General features: G+C 39.3%; 1 protein-coding gene across 1 annotated transcript in view; it reads left to right on the forward strand.

Moving 5' to 3' along the window:
* Positions 1-21,129, forward strand: part of LOC142337566 (uncharacterized) — a 30,847-nt gene extending 9,718 nt beyond the window's left edge. The window contains exons 6-9 of the mRNA XM_075386891.1: positions 5,348-7,691; positions 9,547-9,783; positions 16,667-16,909; positions 17,038-21,129. Coding sequence (XP_075243006.1) covers positions 5,348-7,691; positions 9,547-9,783; positions 16,667-16,909; positions 17,038-19,572 — 5,359 coding nt within the window. The 3' untranslated portion in view covers positions 19,573-21,129. The remainder of the gene's footprint in view (positions 1-5,347; positions 7,692-9,546; positions 9,784-16,666; positions 16,910-17,037) is intronic.
* The last annotated feature ends 1,632 nt before the right edge of the window (positions 21,130-22,761 follow it).

The following is a 22,761-nucleotide window of genomic DNA, read 5'->3' on the forward strand; positions in this document are numbered from 1 at the left end:
CATTTTTAAAACACTTTAATGTGGTTTGTTGGTCTACTTTTGTTTTTTTTCTCTTATCTATTTTGATGTTCTGATTTTGGTAAGGTTAGGTTGGAAATTATACTGCTCGACGATTCGAGTCGTTTCCGGTATTCTACCGGCTGTTTTTTTAGCGGAAAGCAAGTTTGTTCATGACTTGAATTTTGACTTCTTTCTGTTCGAGCATTTACCTCCACTTTTGTTTGTCGACTGCTGTTTGTCGAACTGCTAGTAATGTTCAAGGTGAAGAGGTCATTTTGAGATTTTTTGTTTCTACATAAGTCACCCCTAATTATCTAAACTACACCGCACAGTCCCCCCACCACCTATCTACCCCCCCCCAACACCTATCTACCCCAACCCCGCACCCCCTCCCCCAACTTACCCCCACCTACCCCCTCCCTTAACCTAGCTACCCACCCCACCTAGCTCCCCCCGCACCTAAATTGTCGGCATTTTTAAAACACTAATGTGGTTTATTGGGCTACTTTTGTTTTTCTCTTGTCTATTTTGATGTTCTGATTTAAGTAAGGTTAGGTTGGAAAATATAATGCACGACGATTCGAGTCGTTTCCGGTATTCTACCGGCTATGTTTTTTTAGCGAAAAGCAAGTTTGTTCATGACTTGAATTTTGACTTCTTTCTGTTCGAGCATTTACCTCCACTTTTGATTGTTGACTTCTGTTTTCGAACCTTGGACTTTAGCAGTAGCTTCGTTTGTAATGTGTAGTAATTAGGAACTGCTGTTAATGTTCAAGGTGAAGAGGTCATTTTGAGATTTTTTGTTCCTATATAAGTCACCGCTAATTATCTAAACTAAACCGCACAACCCCCCCCCCCCCACCACCTGTCTACCCCCCCCCCCCCAACACGTACCTACCGCCCCCGCACCCCCCTCCCCCCAACCTATCCCCTCCCTTCACCTAGCTACCCCCACCTACCCCCCCTCAATTTCCCGGCGCTACCCACCTCCCCAACCTATCTACTTACCTACCTACGTACCCCCCACCACCTACCTACCCCCCCCCCGCCCGTCCCAACTTACCCCCCGCCACCCAGCACTACCCACCTCCCCAACATATCTACCCACCAACCCCACCTAGCTCTCCCCGCACCTAAAAAATTGTCGGCATTTTTAAAACACTTTAATGTGGTTTGTTGGTCTACTTTTGTTTTTTTTTTCTCTTATCTATTTTGATGTTCTGATTTTGGTAAGGTTAGGTTGGAAATTATACTGCACGACGATTCGAGTCGTTTCCGGTATTCTACCGGCTGTTTTTTTTAGCGGAAAGCAAGTTTGTTCATGACTTGAATTTTGACTTCTTTCTGTTCGAGCATTTACCTCCACTTTTGTTTGTCGACTTCTGTTTTCGAACATTGGAGTTTAACAGTAGCTTCGTTTTTAATGTATAGTAATTAGGAACTGCTGGTAATGTTCAAGGTGAAGAGGTCATTTTGAGATTTTTTGTTTCTACATAAGTCACCCCTGATTATCTAAACTACACCGCACAGTCCCCCCAACACCTATCTACCCCCCCCCCCCCCCCAACACCTATCTACCCCAACCCCGCACCCCCTCCCCCCACTTACCCCCACCTACCCCCTCCCTTAACCTAGCTGCCCACCCCACCTAGCTCCCCCCGCACCTAAATTGTCGGCATTTTTAAAACACTAATGTGGTTTATTGGGCTACTTTTGTTTTTTCTCTTGTCTATTTTGATGTTCTGATTTAAGTAAGGTTAGGTTAGAGATTATAATGCGCGACGATTCTAGTCGTTTCCGGTATTCTACCGGCTATGTTTTTTAATGCGATTTTTCGCTTGACCGATTTTTCGTCTGACTCTTGACTTTTCGTCCTAAAAAAAGAGTTAAACAGGTAGCGCCCAGCGAGCATTAAGTGCTCTGAGAGACTTTCAGCTCTGTTTCATCTCAAACTGTTTTGGAGACTTATGGTGTTAAGGGCGGTTCTTAGAGGTTGAAGACACCCCCACTGTTGATCCCCTCCCCACTGCACTATTGCCCCCACCGACCCCCCTCACCACGCTGTTGCCCGCCACACCACTGTTGCCCACCCCTCCTCCCCCATCAGCCCCCCGTTGAACACCCCCACCCCCGTGGCTGCTGACGAACAACCGATCGATAAAGAGACGCAATTTTTTTATACTAATTTTCAATTTCTTTCAAGCTTTTTAAAAATTTTTGTCAGTTTTTGAGTTCTTTCAGCCCTGGGTGTCAAGGACCCTCATCTAGGGTTTTATAATAGGTTACTGCATGTTTTCTAATGGTAGTGCAATTGTTTACATAATTTTAACATCATGAATTTTAGCATTTGACAAAACGTGTTAATTTTTTCAATGTTTTCCATTCATTTTTCATTGTTCACGTCTTTCCGGACGCAAGGGGCGGAAAACTTCGTTAAGGGTTTGATTATAAGTTACCGAAAATTTTTTATTTGCCATATAATAGCCTTAAATTTTTTAATATGACAGCAATTTTTGATAAAACTTGCATTTTTTTCATGTTTTCTGAAATTTTTTCCTTCTTTAGGTTTTTCCGGTCTCAATTGCCAGCCTTCTGCAGGGTTTGGTAATATGTTACTGCATTGCATCTAGTGGTAATAGAATGATATTCAGCGTTTTAACATCACGAATTTTAGCAATTTCTTGATGAAACTTGCAATTTTCAAATTTATAAAATTTTTTGTCCCTATCTTAGTTTTCCGAGACCCAGGAGCCAGGAAGTCTCTTATAGCTTTTGATAATAGGGTATTAAAATTTTTTATTGGCCACGGATTGGTTTTCATCATTTTATTATATTAAATTAAAGAAAATTTTTGATAAAACTTGGAATTTTTTTTTTGAAATTTTTGTCAGTTTTTAGGTTTCTCCAACCTCAAGGGCCAACGAACCTCCTGCAGGGTTTGATAATAGGTTACTGCATAGCTTCTAGCGGTAGTAGTAGGGTTTTCAACATTTAAACTTCACGAATTTCATCAATTTTTTGATATAACTCTAAGCATTTTGTCATTTTAGTTTTCTCTAAACTCAAGGGCCACCAACCTCCACCAGGGTTTGATAATAGGTTACTGCATGGTTTCTAGTGGTAATGCAATGGTTTTTCAACATTTTAGCCATCACGAATCTTAGCATTTTTTTGACAAAATCTGCAATTTTTTCAAGTTTTTTTAGAATTTGTCATTTTTTTCTGTTTCTCCAAACTGAAGGGCCAGCGAACCTCCTCGAGCGTTTGGTTATTACTGCATAGCTTCTAGATGTAATTGAATGTTTTTCAAGATTTTAATATCAGCAATTTTTAAAAAAATATTTGCAATTTTTTCAAGTTTTTCGAATCTTGGAATTTTTATCATTTTTCCGGCACCAGGGTCCTAGTTCTCCTCCAAGGTTTGATGATAGGCTGTCGCATAGTATCTAGAGATATGATTATCAATATTTTTATGACTCCAGCTTTAACAATTTTCTAGCAATTTAATTTTTGTCAAATTTTTTGAAAATTATTGTTCCCAGTTTGTATCTTTTTGAGCCAGTGAAACTATTTAAAGCTTGAAATAGGGATACTGGATTGTCTCTTGAGACAACGAAATCGTTTTGAAGTTTTTAATATCTTGAATTTCAGCAAGATTTTGGTAAAGTTTGCGATTTTCAAAATTTGTGAATATTGTCCTACAATCATTACTGGCCAACGAAGCTTTTCAAGTCAAGCAGATGAGTTACTTGACATAAATCCAGAGAAAAAATCGTTTTGAACATTTTCACTGCGAAATCTGGAAGCTTTTTTAAAATTTTGCAATATTTTGAAGTTTTTTAAAATATCAGTTTTTATTATTTATTAAAAAGGCTAGGAAATTAAAAGATGCAAAGTCGAATCTAGCTAAAGCTAGCCTCACTAAACTGTGGCTAGCTACTGACAAAGCCAACAGCTCGGCGGTCGTTTGAGAGCATTTCGACAGAAGTTAGTCGGTTATGTTATAATTGCTTACTGCATAGTTTCTTCTAGTGGAATTGTTTAAACATTTTAACATCACGAATTGTAGATTTTTAGACAAAACGAGCAAATTTGTTCAATTTTTTGACATTTATTTTTCATTATTCACCTCTTGCCATTTTTTTGAAAAAATTTTTCATGTTTCAAGTTTTTGAAAACTTGTCTTTGTTTTTAGGTTTTGCCAGCCTCAAGAGCCGAGGAACCTCATCTGAGGTTTGACAATAGGTTACTGTATAGTTTCTAAATGTAATGGAATGTTTCTCAAGATTTCAACACCACGAATTTTAGCTTTCTTAGCAAAACTTGCAACTGTCATTGACATTTATTGTCATTGTTCAGGTTTTTCAGTGTAACAGAAAATCTGCGTTAGGGTTTGATAATAAGTTACTGGAAAGTGTTATTTGGCCATGGAGTAGTTTTCAACTTTTATTATCACAAATTGTAGCATTTTTTATTCAACCTGCAATTTTTTCAGGTTTTGAAATTTTTTGTCATTTTTTGGGTTTCTGCAGCCTCAAGAGGCACATAACCTCCTCTAGGGTTTGAATATAGTTTACTGTATAGCTTCTAGATGTAATGGAATGTTTTTCTAGATTGTAATATCAGCAATTTTTAAAAATTATCAATTTTTTCAAGTTTTTTGAATCTTTTTGACTTTTATTGTTTTCTCCGGCACCATGGTCCTAGGGACCTCCTCCATGGTTTGATTATAAGTTGTCACATCGTTTCTAGAGTTAATAGAATGGTTATCATTATTTTCATGACTCCAGCTTTAGCAATTTTTTGATAAAATTTAATTTGTTTTCAAATTTTCGGAAAATTATCATGTTCCAAGTTTATGGATCTTTATGAACCAGTGAAACTATTTATAGCCTGAAATAGGGATACTGTTTTTTCTCTTGAAACAATCAATTGGGTTTGATGATCTAAACATCATTTGCAAGATTAATTTTTTGCAAGATTTTGTTAAAATTTGCGATTGTTTTCAAATTTTTGTCCTTTTCTGAGTTTAACGATCATTACTGGCCATCGAAGCTTTTCAATTCTTGCAGGTGGGTTGCTCGACATAACTACTGAGACAAAAAATAGTTTAAAACCTTTTCTAAACTATCAGTATTTTATTTGGTTTATTTATTAACGAGACTAGAAAACTAAACGTTGAGGAGTCGAATCAAGCTAAAGACGTGGTAGATACCGTCGCAGCCAACCGCTCGCCGGTCGTTTAAGAGAAATTCGCCCGACGTTAGTCGGTTATGTTTGATCTCTTAATAAATAATTAAAAGTTGTCTTAAAAAAGTTAATTAATTTTGGTACTGTTTGATTTCAGGTATGGCAAAAGGTTCTCAACATCCGCCGTCGCTTCCCGTGGGTCGCGGAACCCTGCCGGGAGAAGAACAATGCCCGGCTCAGGCGGAAGTTTTGACAACGCACAAATGCCACCACCACCACTCAATACACAAGCAGCACCCCTTTCAACATCCTCGTCAAATCAACAGTTATTACACCAGAACTCAAGTGACACGAATACCTCTCGACCTCCTGGGATTGGAAGCAAGTCAGACCTGAAAGAATTCCAGTCGTCAAAAAACTACATGACTCAGCAGCTGACTGCGGTGACAAAAAACGAGGACAAGAAGTCCGAGTCGCTTACTACCCAAAGTGACCCGGTCTCAACTGTGTCGACCGCTGATAGTGCAGCTGAAAGTTCTTCGACTAGTAACTCAAGCAGCAACAAGCACTCCTCGATTCCTCTGGTATCATCCGTGGTTGACTGGAATGCGCAGAATGCAGCATCTACACTATTCTCACAACCACCGTCCAAAGATGACAATAGCTCTAATGGGAAGGAACCCCTGACCATCAAGACGTCTACCGCAACGAGCAGTTCCTTGAAAAGCGAAGATGTGGACGATTCAAAGGAGAACTCAGACGGAAGAGTTGAGCGGGATGTGGCGTCGTTAATGCCCCAACCAATTGGATCTGCAGTGGAGGCGCACGATGAACTTGGATACGAGGAAAGCGCTGATTCTGAACAACCAAAGCGATCAGGAAAAGGCTCGAGATCTAGTGGAATGAAAACGAGAGGTGTATCAGCTGGGGCAAGATGGGAGATCAAATCTAACGCCGCAGTTAGAGATCTGAGGGGCGGAAGCTCTCGACGCGGAGGTTCCGTTGGGGGAGGAAAGAGTCGTTCCTCGTATTATGACAACCAAATGGGTTATTATTACCCGAACGACTGGGATTATTATTACCAAAGTAACTATGCGGATTATGATTACGGATACAGTCAAGGATATTATGGAGCTTCTAACGAATACTCGAGAAATTCGAGTTCTTATTACCCCGTATCGCAATCATCGACGTCCAGAAAAGCAACTAGCAGAGGAGGGGGTAAATCAGCAGCAGGATCTGGAATAGCAAGTTCAAGAAGGGGAGGGGGAAGAGATCGCCGGCGAATTGGTGGCGCTAGGGGTGGTCGAGATAATTCAGCAGGAGGGAAAAGCTTCGATTTGTCAGCTGCAGATCGATTTCCGGTTGGATCCACCGACCAAGTGAACCAAGAGGAGTGGGAAACGGCTTCTGAGAGTTCCGATTTCGAGAGACGCGAATCAAAAAACGACAAAGTCCCCGTCGCTGGTAATGAAAAACAATACATGACGCAGTCTTCAATTCCATCGCACGCGAGAAACGAACAGCGCTTTGGCAAGATCTCGACTTCAACTAAGAAATCGTTTTCGAGCCAGCGCCCTTTGGCGGACAGGGGACGTGATAATAACAATCTGGGAACTACTGCGTCCAAATTCCTTTCAATGTCGGGATCCAATCGCCAAGGAGATCAAAAGTTGTCACAGAAACATGGTAGCAAGTTTGAGACTGGAGGGGTTCCAGGAGCTAACGATGAAAGCAAAAGTGCGCCACCATCCTCGGGGCCTCCGAAGCGACGGGGACCAGACATCTCTCAATACGACATAAATCGGATGTCAGGCATTGTGGTTCTTGAGGATCAACAAAATAAGCGACCAAACATTGCATCAGATGACGATTGTGCTGACGAGACGTTCCAGGAAGTGATCTCGAAAAGATCAAAATCACAGAAAGCGGCAGCTAGTAAAAAGTCAAGCTCGCCGACTAGTCAACCTGGAGGGAAGGAGAAGTCACCTCGTGTCAAAGGAGGCGTTACTAAACGATCATCGAAGACACATGGAAACCCAAAGAAAGGGGAAAGAGCTCCTGGTCAAGAAGAACATCTATCGCGAGGAAAATCTGAGACTCCCGCTGTAAACAATAAAGATGACGGTGGAGCAATGCGAAACATTCAGAATTTTGATACTATTCATCGCCAATTTTCAAGATCAAATGTGGATCCTGACGACCATGTGTTGCATTCAGACCCTGCTTCATCAGGAAAAACTTCCATGCCAACAACACCACCGCCTGCGAGAACAACGAATGCCTGGGAAAAGCCTCTTCAGACTACTCTGATTCTGCAAGACAACCAGCTGGTGCCCAGTTTGCCAATGGCACCCATTGCACAGAATGTACCAGACGTTGGGGCTGCTGCTGGAGGAGGAAATGTAACAGTTACCAATGAGTCTTCGGCGTCGCCATGGTTGTCGCAATCTAAGTCAGCGTTTATACCCGCTGCTGTTAACCCTGGAGATATTAAGAAGGTACGCGTATAATGTTTACACTTATTGTGATTAATTGCTCTTGAACGAAGTTCATAGCAATTATTGTAAACGTGTGTGTCTTTTTTATGCAAAATTTTTGCTTGACAATTTTGACTTTTCGAGTGACTTTTACGCCCTTGAATTTATGCGTTTCGCGTGATCTAAAATTCTCTCTCAATCACAATTTAAAACAACTGAATTCAATTGGCGGTTATTTAATATTAAAAGTCAAATGAAAAGTGCGACGAAACTGGTGCCATTTTTTACTTTATCTTAATAGTGGTATATGTTAAACTCTAGTGTGGTTATTTGAAGCCCGCTGTTGAACTTCTTAGTCCCATTTAGGCCCCCCCCCGACTGAAGCAGGCTGCAATTGATTAGAGCTCCCACTAGTCGTTTGAGATTAGAGCTCCCAATTCTTTCGACGTTTAGTCGGTTATGTTCTTATTAAATTCTCTCAAGCATAAGTTGTAGCAATTGATATAATACCTCTTGTTTTTCAATGCAATTTTTCGTGCTATCAATTTTTTTCTTGCCGACAATTTTTAAAAGCCGTGAAGCGATATCTGAGGCTATTATTTTCCTTCTCTTGGTTTTTTTAATTGCTCTCAAACGAAGTTTGTAGCAATTATGTTAGTCCTGTTGGTGACTTTCTTTTTTATGCAATTTTTCGCTTGACCAATTTTTCGTCTGACCCATTTGACTTTTCGTCCTCGGAAACAGGATAAACGGGTAGCGCCCAGCAAGCATTAAGTTCTCTTAGAGCTTTTGAGCTCACTAGTCTCCAAGTATGCGATTCACAAATTATTTTGGAGACTTATTTTTATGGTGTGAAGGGCGGTTCTTAGAAGTTGACCCACCCAACATCAGCCCACCCCCCACTTCACCCCCCCCCCCCCCAATCCTTACCCCTGGACATTGTTCAGGGCGCAAGGGCCACATGCAGCCAAAGACCCCACTGTTGCACCCCCCCCCCCCCCCCAGCCCCTCCATGTTGCCCAACAACCACCCCCCCCCCTCGCTGCACCCGCGCTACGCTCACCTCACGCCCCTTCAAGCCATGGTTTAGTCAAGCTAAAGCTAGCTTGACTAAACCATGGCTAGCTACTGACGATGCCAACTGGTCGTTTGAAAGCAATTCGCCCGACGTTAGTCTGTTTTATTTTTTTAATTCGTCGTCAAAATTTTTGTTACGACCATATGATGTCACAATTGCTTCAAATCTGCTTTTTGTTCATTCGCTCATGCAATTTCAGCTGAATTGAGTGTGTGACGTCATTTTTCATTTTGAGTGGAGCAAGTTTTTTTATTCGCATGATTAACTTTTTCACACGTGACTTACCTCTCAAAAATGACTTCCTCTCTCTGAAATTGACTCTTCTTTACTTTAATTCAAAGAGATAAGGTTAAATGAGTGTATAGCACTCTAATTGAAAGTTATATAAGAGCACATAAAAGAAACAGTAATAAGTTATACAGATTCTTAATCAAAATATAACATCTCAGCCCTTAATGACAAGAATAAATTTCTTTTTTCGTCTTTTTTATACTTTTTTGAGACTGCAGATCTACGAAGCTATTGCAGCTATTTTCTGGCAATCTGCCAGCTATGTTTTTAAAATTTTTGACTTCAAAAGCGGGATGAACTGGTAAAGCTCGAGGGCATGAGGCAGAGAAGTTATCTAAGAGCGTCTAAGTATGCGATTTACCGAAATTGCAGAGGAAAATTAAATTTATGGTAATTTTGGTAGTTTAGACCCCCCAACATATATCCCATCGCCCTCTCTTATTGGTAGCGTCATTTGGTAGCTTTCTCTTTTTTTTTATTCGGCAAGTACTCACTGGATTTTTTCAGCGTAAGGAGATGACCGGAGGTCCGACAGTTGTACCATCGCTCCCGCAACATCAGTCCATGGTTGTGCCCCAAGTTGCAACAAACCCGCAGCAGCAACAACAGCCCCCACCTTCGGCAGCTGTTGCGCCTGTTCACCAGGCCCCTCCCCAGGGACCTCGACATTTTACCACGCACATGTACAAGATGCAGCATCACATGCCGAACGCCAACACTCCGACTGTGGCACCTCCGAACGAGGTAAGATGATGTGGAATGTTGTGATTCAATAATTTTTAATTGCTCTCAAACGAAGTTTGTAGCAATTATATTAGTCCTGTCGGTCTTTTTTATGCGATTTTTCGCTTGACCAATTTTTCGTCTGACGCTTTTGACGTTTCGTCCTCAAAACGGGATAAACAGGTAGCGCCCAGCGGGCATTAAGTGCTCTGAGAGCCTTTCAGCTCTGTTTCATCTCAAACTGTTTTGGAGACTTATGATGTGAAGGGCGGTTCTAAGAGGTTGAAAACACCCCCACTGTTGACCCCCCTCCCCACTCCACTATTGCCCCCACCGACCCCCTCACCACGCTGTTGCCCCCTACAGCACTGTTGCCCTCCCCCCATCAGCCCCCCCCCCCGTTGAACACCGCCCACCCCCGTGGCTACTGATGAACAACCGATCGATAAAAAGACGCAATTTTTTGATACTAATTTTCAATTTCTTTCAAGCTTTTTGAAAATTTTTTTGTCAGTTTTTGAGTTTTTTCAGCCCTAGATGTCAAGGAACCTCCTCTAGGGTTTTATATTAGGTTACTGTATAGTTTGTAGTTGTAATAGAATTATTTCGCCATTTTACTATCATGAATTTTAGCCTTTTTTTTGACAAAACGTGCAATTTTTTTCATTTTTTTTACCTTTATTTTTCTTTATTCACGTCTTTCCAGACGCAGAGCCAGCAAACGTCTTTAGGGGTTCGGTAATAAGTTAATGAAAATATTTATTTGCCTTGGAATAGCTTTCAATTTTCTAATATGACAAATTTTAGCAATTTTATGGAACTTGCATTTTTTGAATTTTTTTTTGATAAATTTAGTCGGTTTTTAGGCTTCTCCAGCCTCATGAGCCGAGGAACTTCCTCGAGGGTTTCAAAATAATTTACTATATAGTTTCTAATTGTAATGGAATGTTTTTCAAGATATCAACACCACAAATTTTAGTTTTTTTTTACAAAACTTTTCAAATTTCGAATTTTCAAATCTTTTGACATTGTCATTATTCAGGTTTTTCAGCCTATTAGAAAATCTCCGTTAGGGTTTGATAATAAGTTAATGAAAAATGTTTTTTGCCATGGATTAGTTTTCAACTTTTATTATCACAAATTTTAGCTGATTTTTATGCAACTTGTAATTTTTTTCAAGTTTTTGAAACTTTTTGTCTGCATAGCTTCTAGATGTAATGAAACGTTTTTTTTTAAGATTTTAATAACAATTTTTAAAAATTTTTTCCCTTTTTTGAAAATATTTGCAATTTTTAAAAAAATATTTGCAAATTCTTTGAATCTTTTTGCATTTTCTATCATTTTTTCCGGCACCACGGTCAATAGTTATCAATATTTTAATGACTCCAGCTTTAGCACTTTTTTGATAAAATTTAACTTTTTCAAATTTTCAGAAAATTATTATCATGTTCCAAGTTTATGGATCTTTACGAGTTTGAACGATGGAACTATTAAAAGCTTGAAATAGGGATACTGGATAGTCACTTGAGACAAGGAAATGGTTTTGAATATTTTAATATCTTGAATTTTACAAGATTTTTTAAAATTTGCATGTTTTTTAAATTTTTTGAACATTTTCCTTTTCTGAGTTTAACGATCATTACTGGCCAACGACGTTTTTCAAGTCTTGCAGATCGGATTCTTGACATAACTCAAGAGAGAAAATAGGTTCGATCATTTTTACTGTGAAATCGCAAATTTTGCAATATTTTTAAATATCAGATTTTTATTTGATTTGTTTACTAACAAAGCTAGAAAACTAATATTTGCAGAGTCGGATCAAGCTAACGCTTGCATCACTAAACCGTGGCTGGCTACTAACGAAGCCAACTGCTCGCCGGTCGATTGAGAGCCGTTCGCCCGACGGTTATGTTAGTTCTTGCGAACCTTGCTTGAATCTGGCTTTTTTAAAAAAAATGGAAACGGACCTTGATCCAGTCGTTTGGGTTATATTGGTATTTGCTAATATACAGAGATCTTTCTGTATACTGACGAGCTCTGTAGTTATATTTTTTATCAGCTTAAAATTGGTGAAGCTTACAAGTTCAATAATCAAACTTTAATGCTGTAGAAAGCCTCCTCATTTCAGGTCGACGTTTTTTTATTCTCATCTTCATGTTGAATTGCTCTGGAACGAAGTTTGAAGCAATTATTGTAAACTTGTATCTTTTTATGCAAATTTTTAGCTTAACCGTTTTTGAGCTTTTGTTCTAGAAAATTCCTTGACTTGATTTCTCAATTGACTTTTTCACGCTCGAGTTCCTCATTTATGATATATAAGTTGCTCTCATTCCAATATTAAATTTGTTGCTACAATAAAAGCGAATGTAAGATTTGGGAGCACAGGGCTCTGATAGACGTGAGGTAAATGATTCTGCCGAAAACTCTGGAGGTTGGTGCGTTCGAATCCTTCCCTCGTGGGAATGTTTTTGCACCCTTAAAGAAAATTTTATCTATGTTACTGCCCCTGAATTAAATTGCCCCGCCTTTCGTTCGAGAGCAATTTGTCCGACGTGAGTCAGTTTGTTTTTATATGCTACTGGTTATTGCAAACCATTTTCAGTGTGATCTTTTTCTGCTTCTGTAATTCCCTGACTGATTAATCCGTTTATCAGTTTATGTTCTGACTTTTTTATTGCTCTCAAACGAAGTTTGTAGCATTTACATTAGTCCTGCGGTCTTTTTATGCGATTTATTGCTTGGCTGATTGTTCGTCTGACTCATTTGACTTTTCGTCCTCAAAAAAGAGATAAACAGGTAGCGCCCAGTGGGCATTAAGTGCTCTTAGAGCCTTTCAGCTCTGTTTCAGCTCAAACTGTTTTGGAGACTTATACTTATGGCGTGTGAAGGGCGGTTCTTAGAGGTTGAGACCCCCCCCCCCTGTTGACCCCCCACCCCCACTATTGCCTCCACCCCCCACCGCGCTGTTGCCCCCCATCAGCCCCGGTGCACCCCCCGTGGCTAGCTACTGACGAAGCCAACCGCTCGCCGGTCGTTTGAGAGCAATTCGCCCGACGTTAGTCGGTTATGTTTTAAATCTAGATAAGGCTGAGTACCATTGTTGTTTGTTTTCTGAGGAACTTAGTAGTCAAATACAACATTCGTTAGCTCATTTTTGCAACTAGATAGTTTTTTCCATCTAATTGCAATAATTTGTTACACTTTTATTAATTGCAGCCCTCAGCCTCTCAGAGGATATTATTTTGGTGCTCTTCTTTCTTACAATGGAAAGGATTTGGATTGTATTGACGGGCTGTCTTTTTAATATCTGTTTACTTTTTTTCGACTTTTTCGTGTCCAACAAAAGTCAAATTATAGTGCCTTTCATTGTGGAGTAGTGAAAAGAGCGATGAAGAGAGTAGGTTTGAAAAAATTGGTGTTTGAACAGATTTTCGGTTTTTGAAAGCAATTTTCTTCTTCTGAAGAAATTTGAGTTATTTTGCTGTTTTTTCCCTGATTTTTATGTCCTAATGGTTTCAAAAAGTCATATATGTGGTCCGATAATGAAAAGTTGTTTTTTGAATTCCACAAAGGGTAGATAATGGTTTATACTTCTCTTTTTTTTTAAATTTAATTAAAAAAATATTAATGATTTCTGTTTTGCCCGTTTTGTAGTTCTTTTTGTCCTATTAACGTCCTAACTAACTTTTTGTTGTCCTAACTGACGACTGGTCTCATTGGCTCTCTGATGGGGCGTAATAGAGGCTATGTAATATTTTTTAATTGATATCTAATGATTTTAATTACTTTGTCACAACTTTTTTTCATAAAAAAATCTTTCGTTTTGAATCTTGTTCAGTTTTGTAGTTCTTTTTGTTGTCTTATCACTTATCCCCATTAATGACAGGTCTTTTCATATGATAATGAGGCGTATTTGAATTCAGTTAATGTTTGCAACTCATTGTGTTCTTCACGACTTTGACACCATTTGTTTTCAAAAAATATTCTATTGGCAATTTTGAGTTTTGCATGTATTTGTACTATTTGTTGCCGCATCACTAAATCTGATCACCATATACATCTCACCAGATCTTTCATCGCTCTTGAGGCGTAAAGAGTTGACGGATTTGACGCAATTCTCAGCTAATGCTTTCAATGACTTAGAAATAGTCTTTTTGCAAATTTTGTGACACAAATGCGAACTTCAGCTCTTCTCATTGTTCATTTTGCATTTTTGTTATGGCTTATTAATGAAAGTAGCGATTTAATGTTAATAGGTCATAAAGCAGACTAATTACTGAGTTCAGTTGATAGCTGTGGTTTTTATGACTTCTAAACTATTTCTTCAAATAAATTTGTTTATTTTTCGTCTTGCTGTTTTGAGTAATTGTGGTTATTTCATCTGCTTCAATTTTTCGCATTTGCTTTCATTGACGTAGGTACCATTTGTTTTCGAAGGGTTGAGGTGAATATTTGAATCTTGCCTTTTGTTGTTCTTTGAATTGCTCTCAAACGAAATTTTTAGCACTTATATTAGTCCTGTCGGTCTTTTTATGCGATTTTTCGAATGACCGATTTTTTGTCTGAGACGTTTGACTTTTTGTCCTCAAAAACGGGATAAACAGGTAGCGCCCAGCGGGCATTAGGTGCTCTTAGAGCCTTTCAGCTCACTAGTCTCCAATTTTGCGATTCACAGAAAATTTTGGAGACTTATACTTATGATGTGAAGGGCGGTTCTTACAGGTTGACCATAGCGCCGCCACAACACCCATCAGCTCCCCTCTCACATTAGCCTCCCCAGTCCCCACCCCTGCACATCATTCAGGCCGTAAGGGCTTCGTGCAGCCAAAAAACCCTACCACCGGTGCACCCCCCTCCCACCGCCCCCCGCTGCGCTCACCTCGCCCGCCTTCAATTAAGCTAAAGCTAGCCTCACTAAACCGTGACTAGCTACTAACGAAGCCAACCGCTTGCTCGTTTGGTCGTTTTGCCCAACATTAGTGGGTTGTGTTTGTCCCTTTACGCCTAATCGGGCTGCTCAAGACTATTTTATGTCCTCTAAAGTATGTTATGCTGTGATTAAGGGATTTAGTAGGTAGTTTAGTTTTTCTTAAATAGCCACCGTCAGCCTCTCAACGGTTATTATTTTGGCGCTCTCCTTTTTTAAATTTTGCTTGAAATTTTGGTCATATTTTTCGTTTTACATAAGTCACGATTTTCACGTTTGACTTCTGACTTACTTCACTCACTGTTTCAACTGAATAGATTTTAAATTCTTTCACGAATTCAGATATGCAATATGGCAATATGGTGAACATTGTCAAAGTGAAAAGATCAAAATCAAAAGAGACGGGATAAACCGATAAAGCCTGGTCATTAAGTCATCGAGAATTAGATTATCCAAGTTCATTAGTGTTTGCTGGCTGACATTGGTATTAAGCTTATTAACTTTGTTTGAAAGCTGAATTAAGTATAATTTGAGAATTCAACTGAAACTGCACGCCAAATTAGAACACTTTTTGACACGGAAAATAAACAGAAAAAAGTTCGGTCAATTTATCTCTTTTTTTTCTGTTTCAATCCCGATGTTTATCAAGCGCGTCAACGGCGGCTATTTTCCGGCAATCTGCGGGCTATGTTTTCAATTTTTCACTAATTTTCAAAAAGTTGCCAGAAGTTTTCAAAAAGATTTTGATTTGTGCCGATTTTCTTGGTGTTTGTCCTTTTGCATTGTCTGTTCTTGTCAACAAGTTTGTTGTATTGTGAAATCATTCTAAGAACACCTAGTATCATCAATTTTAATATAAGGTTTCATTTTTAAGATCTTTTTTACTTTTGCGCATACCGGATCATGTGCTTTATTGACTGCCATAGTTTAATGCAGCTGAAAATTTGTTGATTTTCAAGTCGTTCGTCTACTCAATTCTCTAGATTGTATGTCAGGATTTGTTCTGCTAAGTTTTTTAAATTCGTATTCCCTTTCAATCCCATTTCTCGTTTTTCACAAGTCACCACTTTCATGTTTGGTTTCTGACTTACCTATTTCACTGTTTCATCTCAATGATTTTTAGTATCTAGACAAATTTAAGCAAATAGGTTCGAGGTAAAAAGGCTAAATCACAAAAATTGGGATAAGCCAATAAATCTGGGAACTAAGACTTAATGTTTAATGGCTCGATTGAGTGCAATTAGTTATCAGAGTTCCTTAGAGTATGTTGCTAACTTATATTGGTATTAGACGTATTTTCATTTATAGAATAAAAATTCGAACCAAATTAAAACTTTTTGACACCTGGAAAAATATTAGGCCGTGGTCAATTTTTCTAATGCATTGAATTGTTAAAGAGCCTCAGAGTGTACTGTTTATTGGTTTTAGTGTTACGCTTATAGTCTTCCAATTCAGAGGCTGAACGCACCATATTTATGGAACCTAATGGAACTGTTGATCAAATTAAAATTTTTTTGGCTCTCGTCATTTTTTTACTGATTCAATCCCTACGTCACTCAGGGGGACAAAGGCGGCTGTTTTACGGTAATTTCCCGGCAATGTTTGCAATTGTGAATTGGGAAAACTTTTGGAAACGATTTCAATTTTTCAGCATATACAATTTAGCACCTCTATAACGTATTGAATTTCTGTATAGTGTTTTAATTAAAATATTCAAGGGCTTCCACCTTTAGCCAACTGTGATTTTAAAAGGTTATTGCGAAAATGTTGCTCATAGTAAATTTTTGATGAGAACGAATTAAATGTGCCGCCCGTAAACGGTGTTAATAAGGATTGTCTTAAAAATATGTCATCGCAACGGTCGTTTTTCTTTTGGAAAAAGATAATTTTCGATGTTTTTCCCTAGAAGATTAATTATTTTTGTGCAGAATAGCTATATATAGCAATTATTTTCAGCATCATTTTTGTACTTTTTAGCCTGCTCAACACCAGACAGTGCCAGTACCTACTCTCGGTGCAAACACAGTGGGTACTGCTGGCATGACTCAAGTGGGAGGCGTAGCAGGCGGAAGAAGCGAGACGAGTTCGGTAGTTGCTCCACAGTCTCAGAACCAGCAACCATCTGCTGCCCCTGCTTCGACCAGAATGGAGCAACCACAAACTGCAGCTACGGCAACAATGTCAAATTTGGACAATAATGCTGCGCCTAATTTGTTCTACGTTAGTTATTGCAGATAGCCTTCCAGAATTAAACAGTATTTTCCAATGTTTCAGTATTTTCTATAGTTAGTTGTATCAGCTCAAAGTTACCGATTAAATTAAAAGAAATGGCCTTGTAATTGTTTCAGAATGAGTCCCAGGAAGAGCTCAACTCGTATCTGAAGAGTTTCGAAGAGAAGAAAGATGTCGTGGCTAACACTGCCGAGTCGGCGATCCCGAACCACGCGGATGCCCTGAACTTGGTCGAATCGAACGACGATTCCACATTCAAACGGGATATGGAGATTGAATTGAAGAGTATGTGGGAGAACAATAAAGATGATGATTTTGTACTGGATGACAATGCAAGTAACCAGGTACCGCAGTCGAACCAGCCGCCAAACATGATAAGCAATACTTCTAGTACTGGTGAACCTTTGACTATTTCCAACAAGCCTCTTGGCATAGGACAGGCGACCCAAAGTGTTTCTAGTTCTTTGGAACAAAGCCGAGTGTGTAAAGTCAAACCAGTCACACAAAATACTAACCAGCAGTTTAGAAGCCAGCTCGTGGCATCTAGTTTAGGTGGGGCCGCGATGGCGATGAACGAGTTCCAACCTGGTATGGAAATGTCTGGTCATTTGAGCAACAACACACTTCTTGCTCAAGGCCTTTCAGCAACTCAACAACAGGCTTCGAACTACTTCGATGATGCGATGGGACCTTATGGTGCAGCTTATGGCACTGCGACTAACGTTGTCAACCCCAATGCTGCTACGGGAGCTACCGCAGCTTTCTTTGACCAGCCAACTCCGGGTGGCTTTGCTGACGTGCAAACTGCGGCTGTTGTGGCAGCACAACAAAATCAAACTCCAGCTCATCAGCAGTTTATTGGACAAAAAGCACCCCAACAAAATATTGGAACTGTGCCTCCACAGCCGCATCAAACCAGTAACAATTCAATTAATTCTGCAGGTTGGGCAAGTGGAGCTCATTTCTTGTATGGTGATCAGCCTTCCCAAAGCAACCCGCTAGGTGGTGGTCTAGGTCAGTCTGCTAATTCTCCCTACCAACCCAATGTGTTCAACCCGATGGCAAATTCGTTCGGAGCACCAGGAACCCAGTCAAACTTCGGATCCTTCAATTTCAACCCTCTCATGGGAATCGCACCCAGAGGCCAGCAGGCAAATCCTTCACACCCATTTATGCAGGCACCTGCTCAAAATCCACAGCCCCATCCTCAACATAGTAACTACGGACATATAATGGGTTCGAACCCTCTGCAACCCACGATGAATAGTACAAGTTTTCACAGTCCTCAGCACCCCGGACAGCATCCCTTTGACATGAGTTTAGGACCGTTTGGAACTGCTCAAGGACACCCAGGTGGGAAAGCAATGTCACCTCAGAGCCACCACCCACCTGGCGACTTCAAGCCAGATTACGCGGCACTGTACGGGTTCAACGAGGCTAGTGCTTTTAACCAAGCGGCGGCTGGCTCGTTTAAAACAGATCACTCCCAGTCATTTTTGGCCAGTTACAATGCGGCTAAAGGAAACTCCCAATTCCTGCAAGCTTCCTCGTCATTTAACAGTGGAAATGGGTCTAGTATGCAACAGCCACAGTTAAACGCTAGTTCTGGATACCCGCCCAATGGGAGTGGCTCTTTTATGGCGGCCAACAAACTGATGCAAGGATTCTCAAAGCAAGATGTTATGCAAGCAGCAGCCGCCCAGAAGTCTCTTGGAATGGGTGGACCATACTCTTTTGGGGTAGGAGCGGCTTCGGCTACAGGTTCTTACCACAAGGGTGCTCCAAATTCTATGCAAATGAATTCTAACCCGTCAGCTCAAAGTATGCTTCAATCCCAAACGTCTGCGGCATTTGGATCTCATGCATTTTCGGGCGCAACTAATCCCGCTGGCCCCCGACTGCCACCGGCTCCAATTCAAAGACCTAATTTCCCAAGACCAAGAGCAACTGCTAATCCCATTGGGGGAGTATCAGGGATATTTCCTGCAGCAAGTGCATCTGGGACGTACGCCATGAACGCGAATGCTCAATTGCAAAAGCGAAACAGTGGAGACAGAAGCTCGCCTGGAACAGCTGGACAAAGACCTTGGAGCTCGGACACTGGCAGCAATTCAGCCTCGATGAATAAATATGTTGCCAATTTCAATATACCACCCAATGTAGCTTACAGCAGTGGAGGCAACATGCAGAGGAATATTGGTCAACCACCTCAGTTCAGACGTGATGCATTTGCGACTCCAAACTCAATGACGGCGGGTCCTCGCTTTGGCTCCAACGCGGCTTCCGCATTCAAACACGAGGTCAGCGAAAGCCACCATATGATGGCTTCTGACGGTAGAGTGAAGCCCAATAGTATGCAACTCGAAGGCAGTGATCAAAATGTGAACGAAAAGTCGGATGTCAACATTTTCGGGCATGCAATGGTATCTGGTGATGCTACGGCAACGAACGAAACGTCAGAAATTGGGGCGGTATCGGTTGTGCAGGGTGTCGACATGTCCACACCCTCGAATGAACAGAACCCTGGATCGATCCCCACCGGGAACCCGACTGGTCTGCATGCAGCGACTGGCGTGGAACAAAACAATATCGCAACTTCAGGCCCTGCAACTTCAAACCCGAATGCAAACATTTCCATTGCGGTCGACTGAATTGAACCCTCCTTTGTTGTAAAACATCCGCTTAACTCAGACGTCTGAGGAGTTGCTCCTTTAAATAAAATTGAAAATTTGAACTAACTGCGAGTCTGCAGAAAATTGGATGATTGGTTAAAACTTAACGTATATTATCATTTTGACGCCTCATAACAATATTTGGAAATAGTTCAAACGTATCCATTTATATTGCACTAAAATTGTTGAAGCTTCGAAGCATGTAAAAGTGGTTAAGGTTCTCTTTCTTGAGCAGTTTAGTCAATTAGTCTGTGCGGTTTTGTGGAGTTGTTAATAAGCGTTGTAAGCAGTTTTTTGAATTGAATTAGTGATTAGTAGATACTTTCAACAGCCATTGTGGAAAAAGTCACTTCGAATAACGTGTTCAACTTCTCATCTTAAATTGTAAATGTCATGTGTGTTTTGTGCTCCTGAAATCGCAAAAACTTCCCCCGAACAAGTACAAGCAAACTCCTAGTTATTTTAAGTTTATAATTTGCCCTAACTAGCGTTTATATTGCTATCGTATAACTTCTGAAATGATGACGTTTGAACAACTTCTACTGCCAGTTCTAATATTCAGTAGCATAACATAACTTGAAATAAAGTTGTTCAAAAATCGCATGCTTTTCTTTTATATTTGCCCATATAGTTCAAATCCACCGTGTATACTCGTCTCAATAAGGTTGCATTAACTAGTTGCCCAATTATTTTTGTTAGTTTCAGTTGTCCTGTCTTTTTCATTGCCTAATTATGACCCCCGAACCCCCCCCCCCCATTAGGCCAAGATATGGTCGAATAGTAGTGAGTTGAGTGCATGTTTTTTTGGTCTTCGTGGTTTAACTTGATCATTGTTATCCATTCGTTTCCTTGAAGTTGAAACTGTTTTTGATAAATTTAGTAGAATTGAAATATTATGGATTATTTGATGTTCAAATGGAAGCCCTCCCCACCTTCAAGTCTTAGCAGTATTCTCAAATATCAGCGACTTAACCCATTTTGAGAAAGCAAAAACCAGATCGCGGAAAATATAACTTGACGCTACCCAATTTTTTGTTCCATTTTCAGCCCTTTCGTGGATTTGTTGATTGATAACTCCCATATTTCAAACACAAATTTGTTTAATTTGATTGGTATGTTGGTTAATAAATAAATAGTTATTAACTGGAAATGATTGAAACCCCATCCCACTCCTACCTTCCCCTTAAAACGACGATGATTTATTATAGCCAGCATTATTATATGTTATCTGATTATATAGCTACATTTGACTAAATAGTATTCGGTAATAGTAGTGATTAACAATTTTAATATCAAAAAAATATAAAATTTATCAACGACTACTATTGCTGCAAATAGGATGACGATGATGAATAAATGTTGTCAGTTTATTAAAACTCCTAACCATTTATTACTATTACTGTTATAATTATTATTGAACTCGTTCAGCAACTCACACTTGTTCACTTCACTACATTTCTGCTATTTGTTGTTTCTCTTCTCATAAAAATAAATGATCACCAGATGCATATTTGTAAAATAAAATCTTCAATGTTTTCCCTTTTCCAGCCTCATATAACAACTGATTGATTCCTCTCAAACGACGTCTGTAGCAATTATTTGGGTTCAGTACGATTTTTTGCTGATCGTTTTGCCGTTTGACTGATTTAACTTCCTCTTGAATAAATAATTTGATAAAGCTGTGACAAAGCGCTGCAGTTTTCAAAGCTTTAGCACGCACTAAGTGGACTGTTCGTCAAAGTTACGGTTTCCAATTGAGTTGCAGCTGCTTAAGCCCCTTAACCAACTTAGTTCCGTAGAATTTTATAAATCAAGTTCAGGAAATTCCTAATTCTCAGTATGTGGTTACAAGTTTTGCTGTTTGACAGAACAATAAGAGTTCACCCGCTCAAACATTTTTTAAATTAATTATTCACCAAATGAGAAAGAGATAAAACTTTCCAAATATTACTTTTTGTTTGAAAATAATCGGTATCCATTTATAAATTCGCTTTATTAAGCTCTAACCCCCATACAAATGAAAAAATACCTCATTAGAGCCTATGATTTCCACCCTTAAGGAGAGTAAGAGACGACAAAATAAAAACGACACGCATTACTGACGCGCAAAACTCAACCTCGATTTTTTATTTAAGTGTAATGAAATATGGAAAAGAGCATTAGATAAAACGCAAACTTAACCAAATGGCTTTCATTTAACCAGAAAAGTTTTGGCAACTGTCTTTATTGCGAATAATTATTAAGTAGACAACGAAAAGCAAAGTTAGAAAATGCGTTAACAGTTTTTGAAAACAATTAAATTCAAAGTCATGAAAGCAATAACTATTAACAAGTCATTCAATGGCTTCCTTTTTACCTTGAGAAAAGATCATCATTGAGACCTGTTATTATCAAGAAGGTTTTACGACTAAAAAAACAAATAGGCAAAAACCAAAGGCATTTCAAATTCGCGAGGAAATGGTGTGGAAGCTAAGATCAGCATCTACTCATCACTAAAAATTTGTAATAAAATCACTTTTGTAATATTGAACGCCATTAAAATGATATGTGACTTGTCAGTAATGTGCAACCAATTTGATGATTGGACAGCAGTAAAGAACCTCAAACATTGAAAAAGTGTCAAATTGTTTAGAAAAATGAAGAGCGTAGTATCAGCTCTGAAACTTTAGTGTTTAATAAACAAGGCGGCTTGGTAATGTGCGATTGCACATAAGGTTCCGACCCCACTCATCCACAATTTTGGCATAATTGGCTACCAAATGAGGAAAAGATAGAAAAACACAAAAAATTCAAGTATTTTTCAAAAAAAACAGGTGTATGAACGAAAAAATAGCCTCCAAAGCAAATAACTCAGTGGAGTAAAAATGATGCATTATGTTGATGAGATATGTTGATTTTAAGAAAGCGAGCGAAGACGAACGGCAAAATCAAACAACAATAACAAACATTAATCACATCAAAAAATTTATGTCCGTTTTAAAAAACAAAACTTATTAACAAAGTCAAAATAGCGTCAGATAAAACTGAAAATAAACAATAAACTGGTAATTCACCAGAAAAAAATGGTTATTCACCAGTTCATAATAAAGCTTGGTAACAATTAGACAAAAAAGGACAGAAACTTTAAAGTTAGAAAATTCGCTGAATTTAAAAAAACAATTAAATTCA

This window comes from Convolutriloba macropyga, chromosome 4, assembly GCF_964194025.1.
Source record: "Convolutriloba macropyga chromosome 4, txConMacr16.3, whole genome shotgun sequence".
Lineage (NCBI taxonomy): Eukaryota > Metazoa > Xenacoelomorpha > Acoela > Convolutidae > Convolutriloba > Convolutriloba macropyga.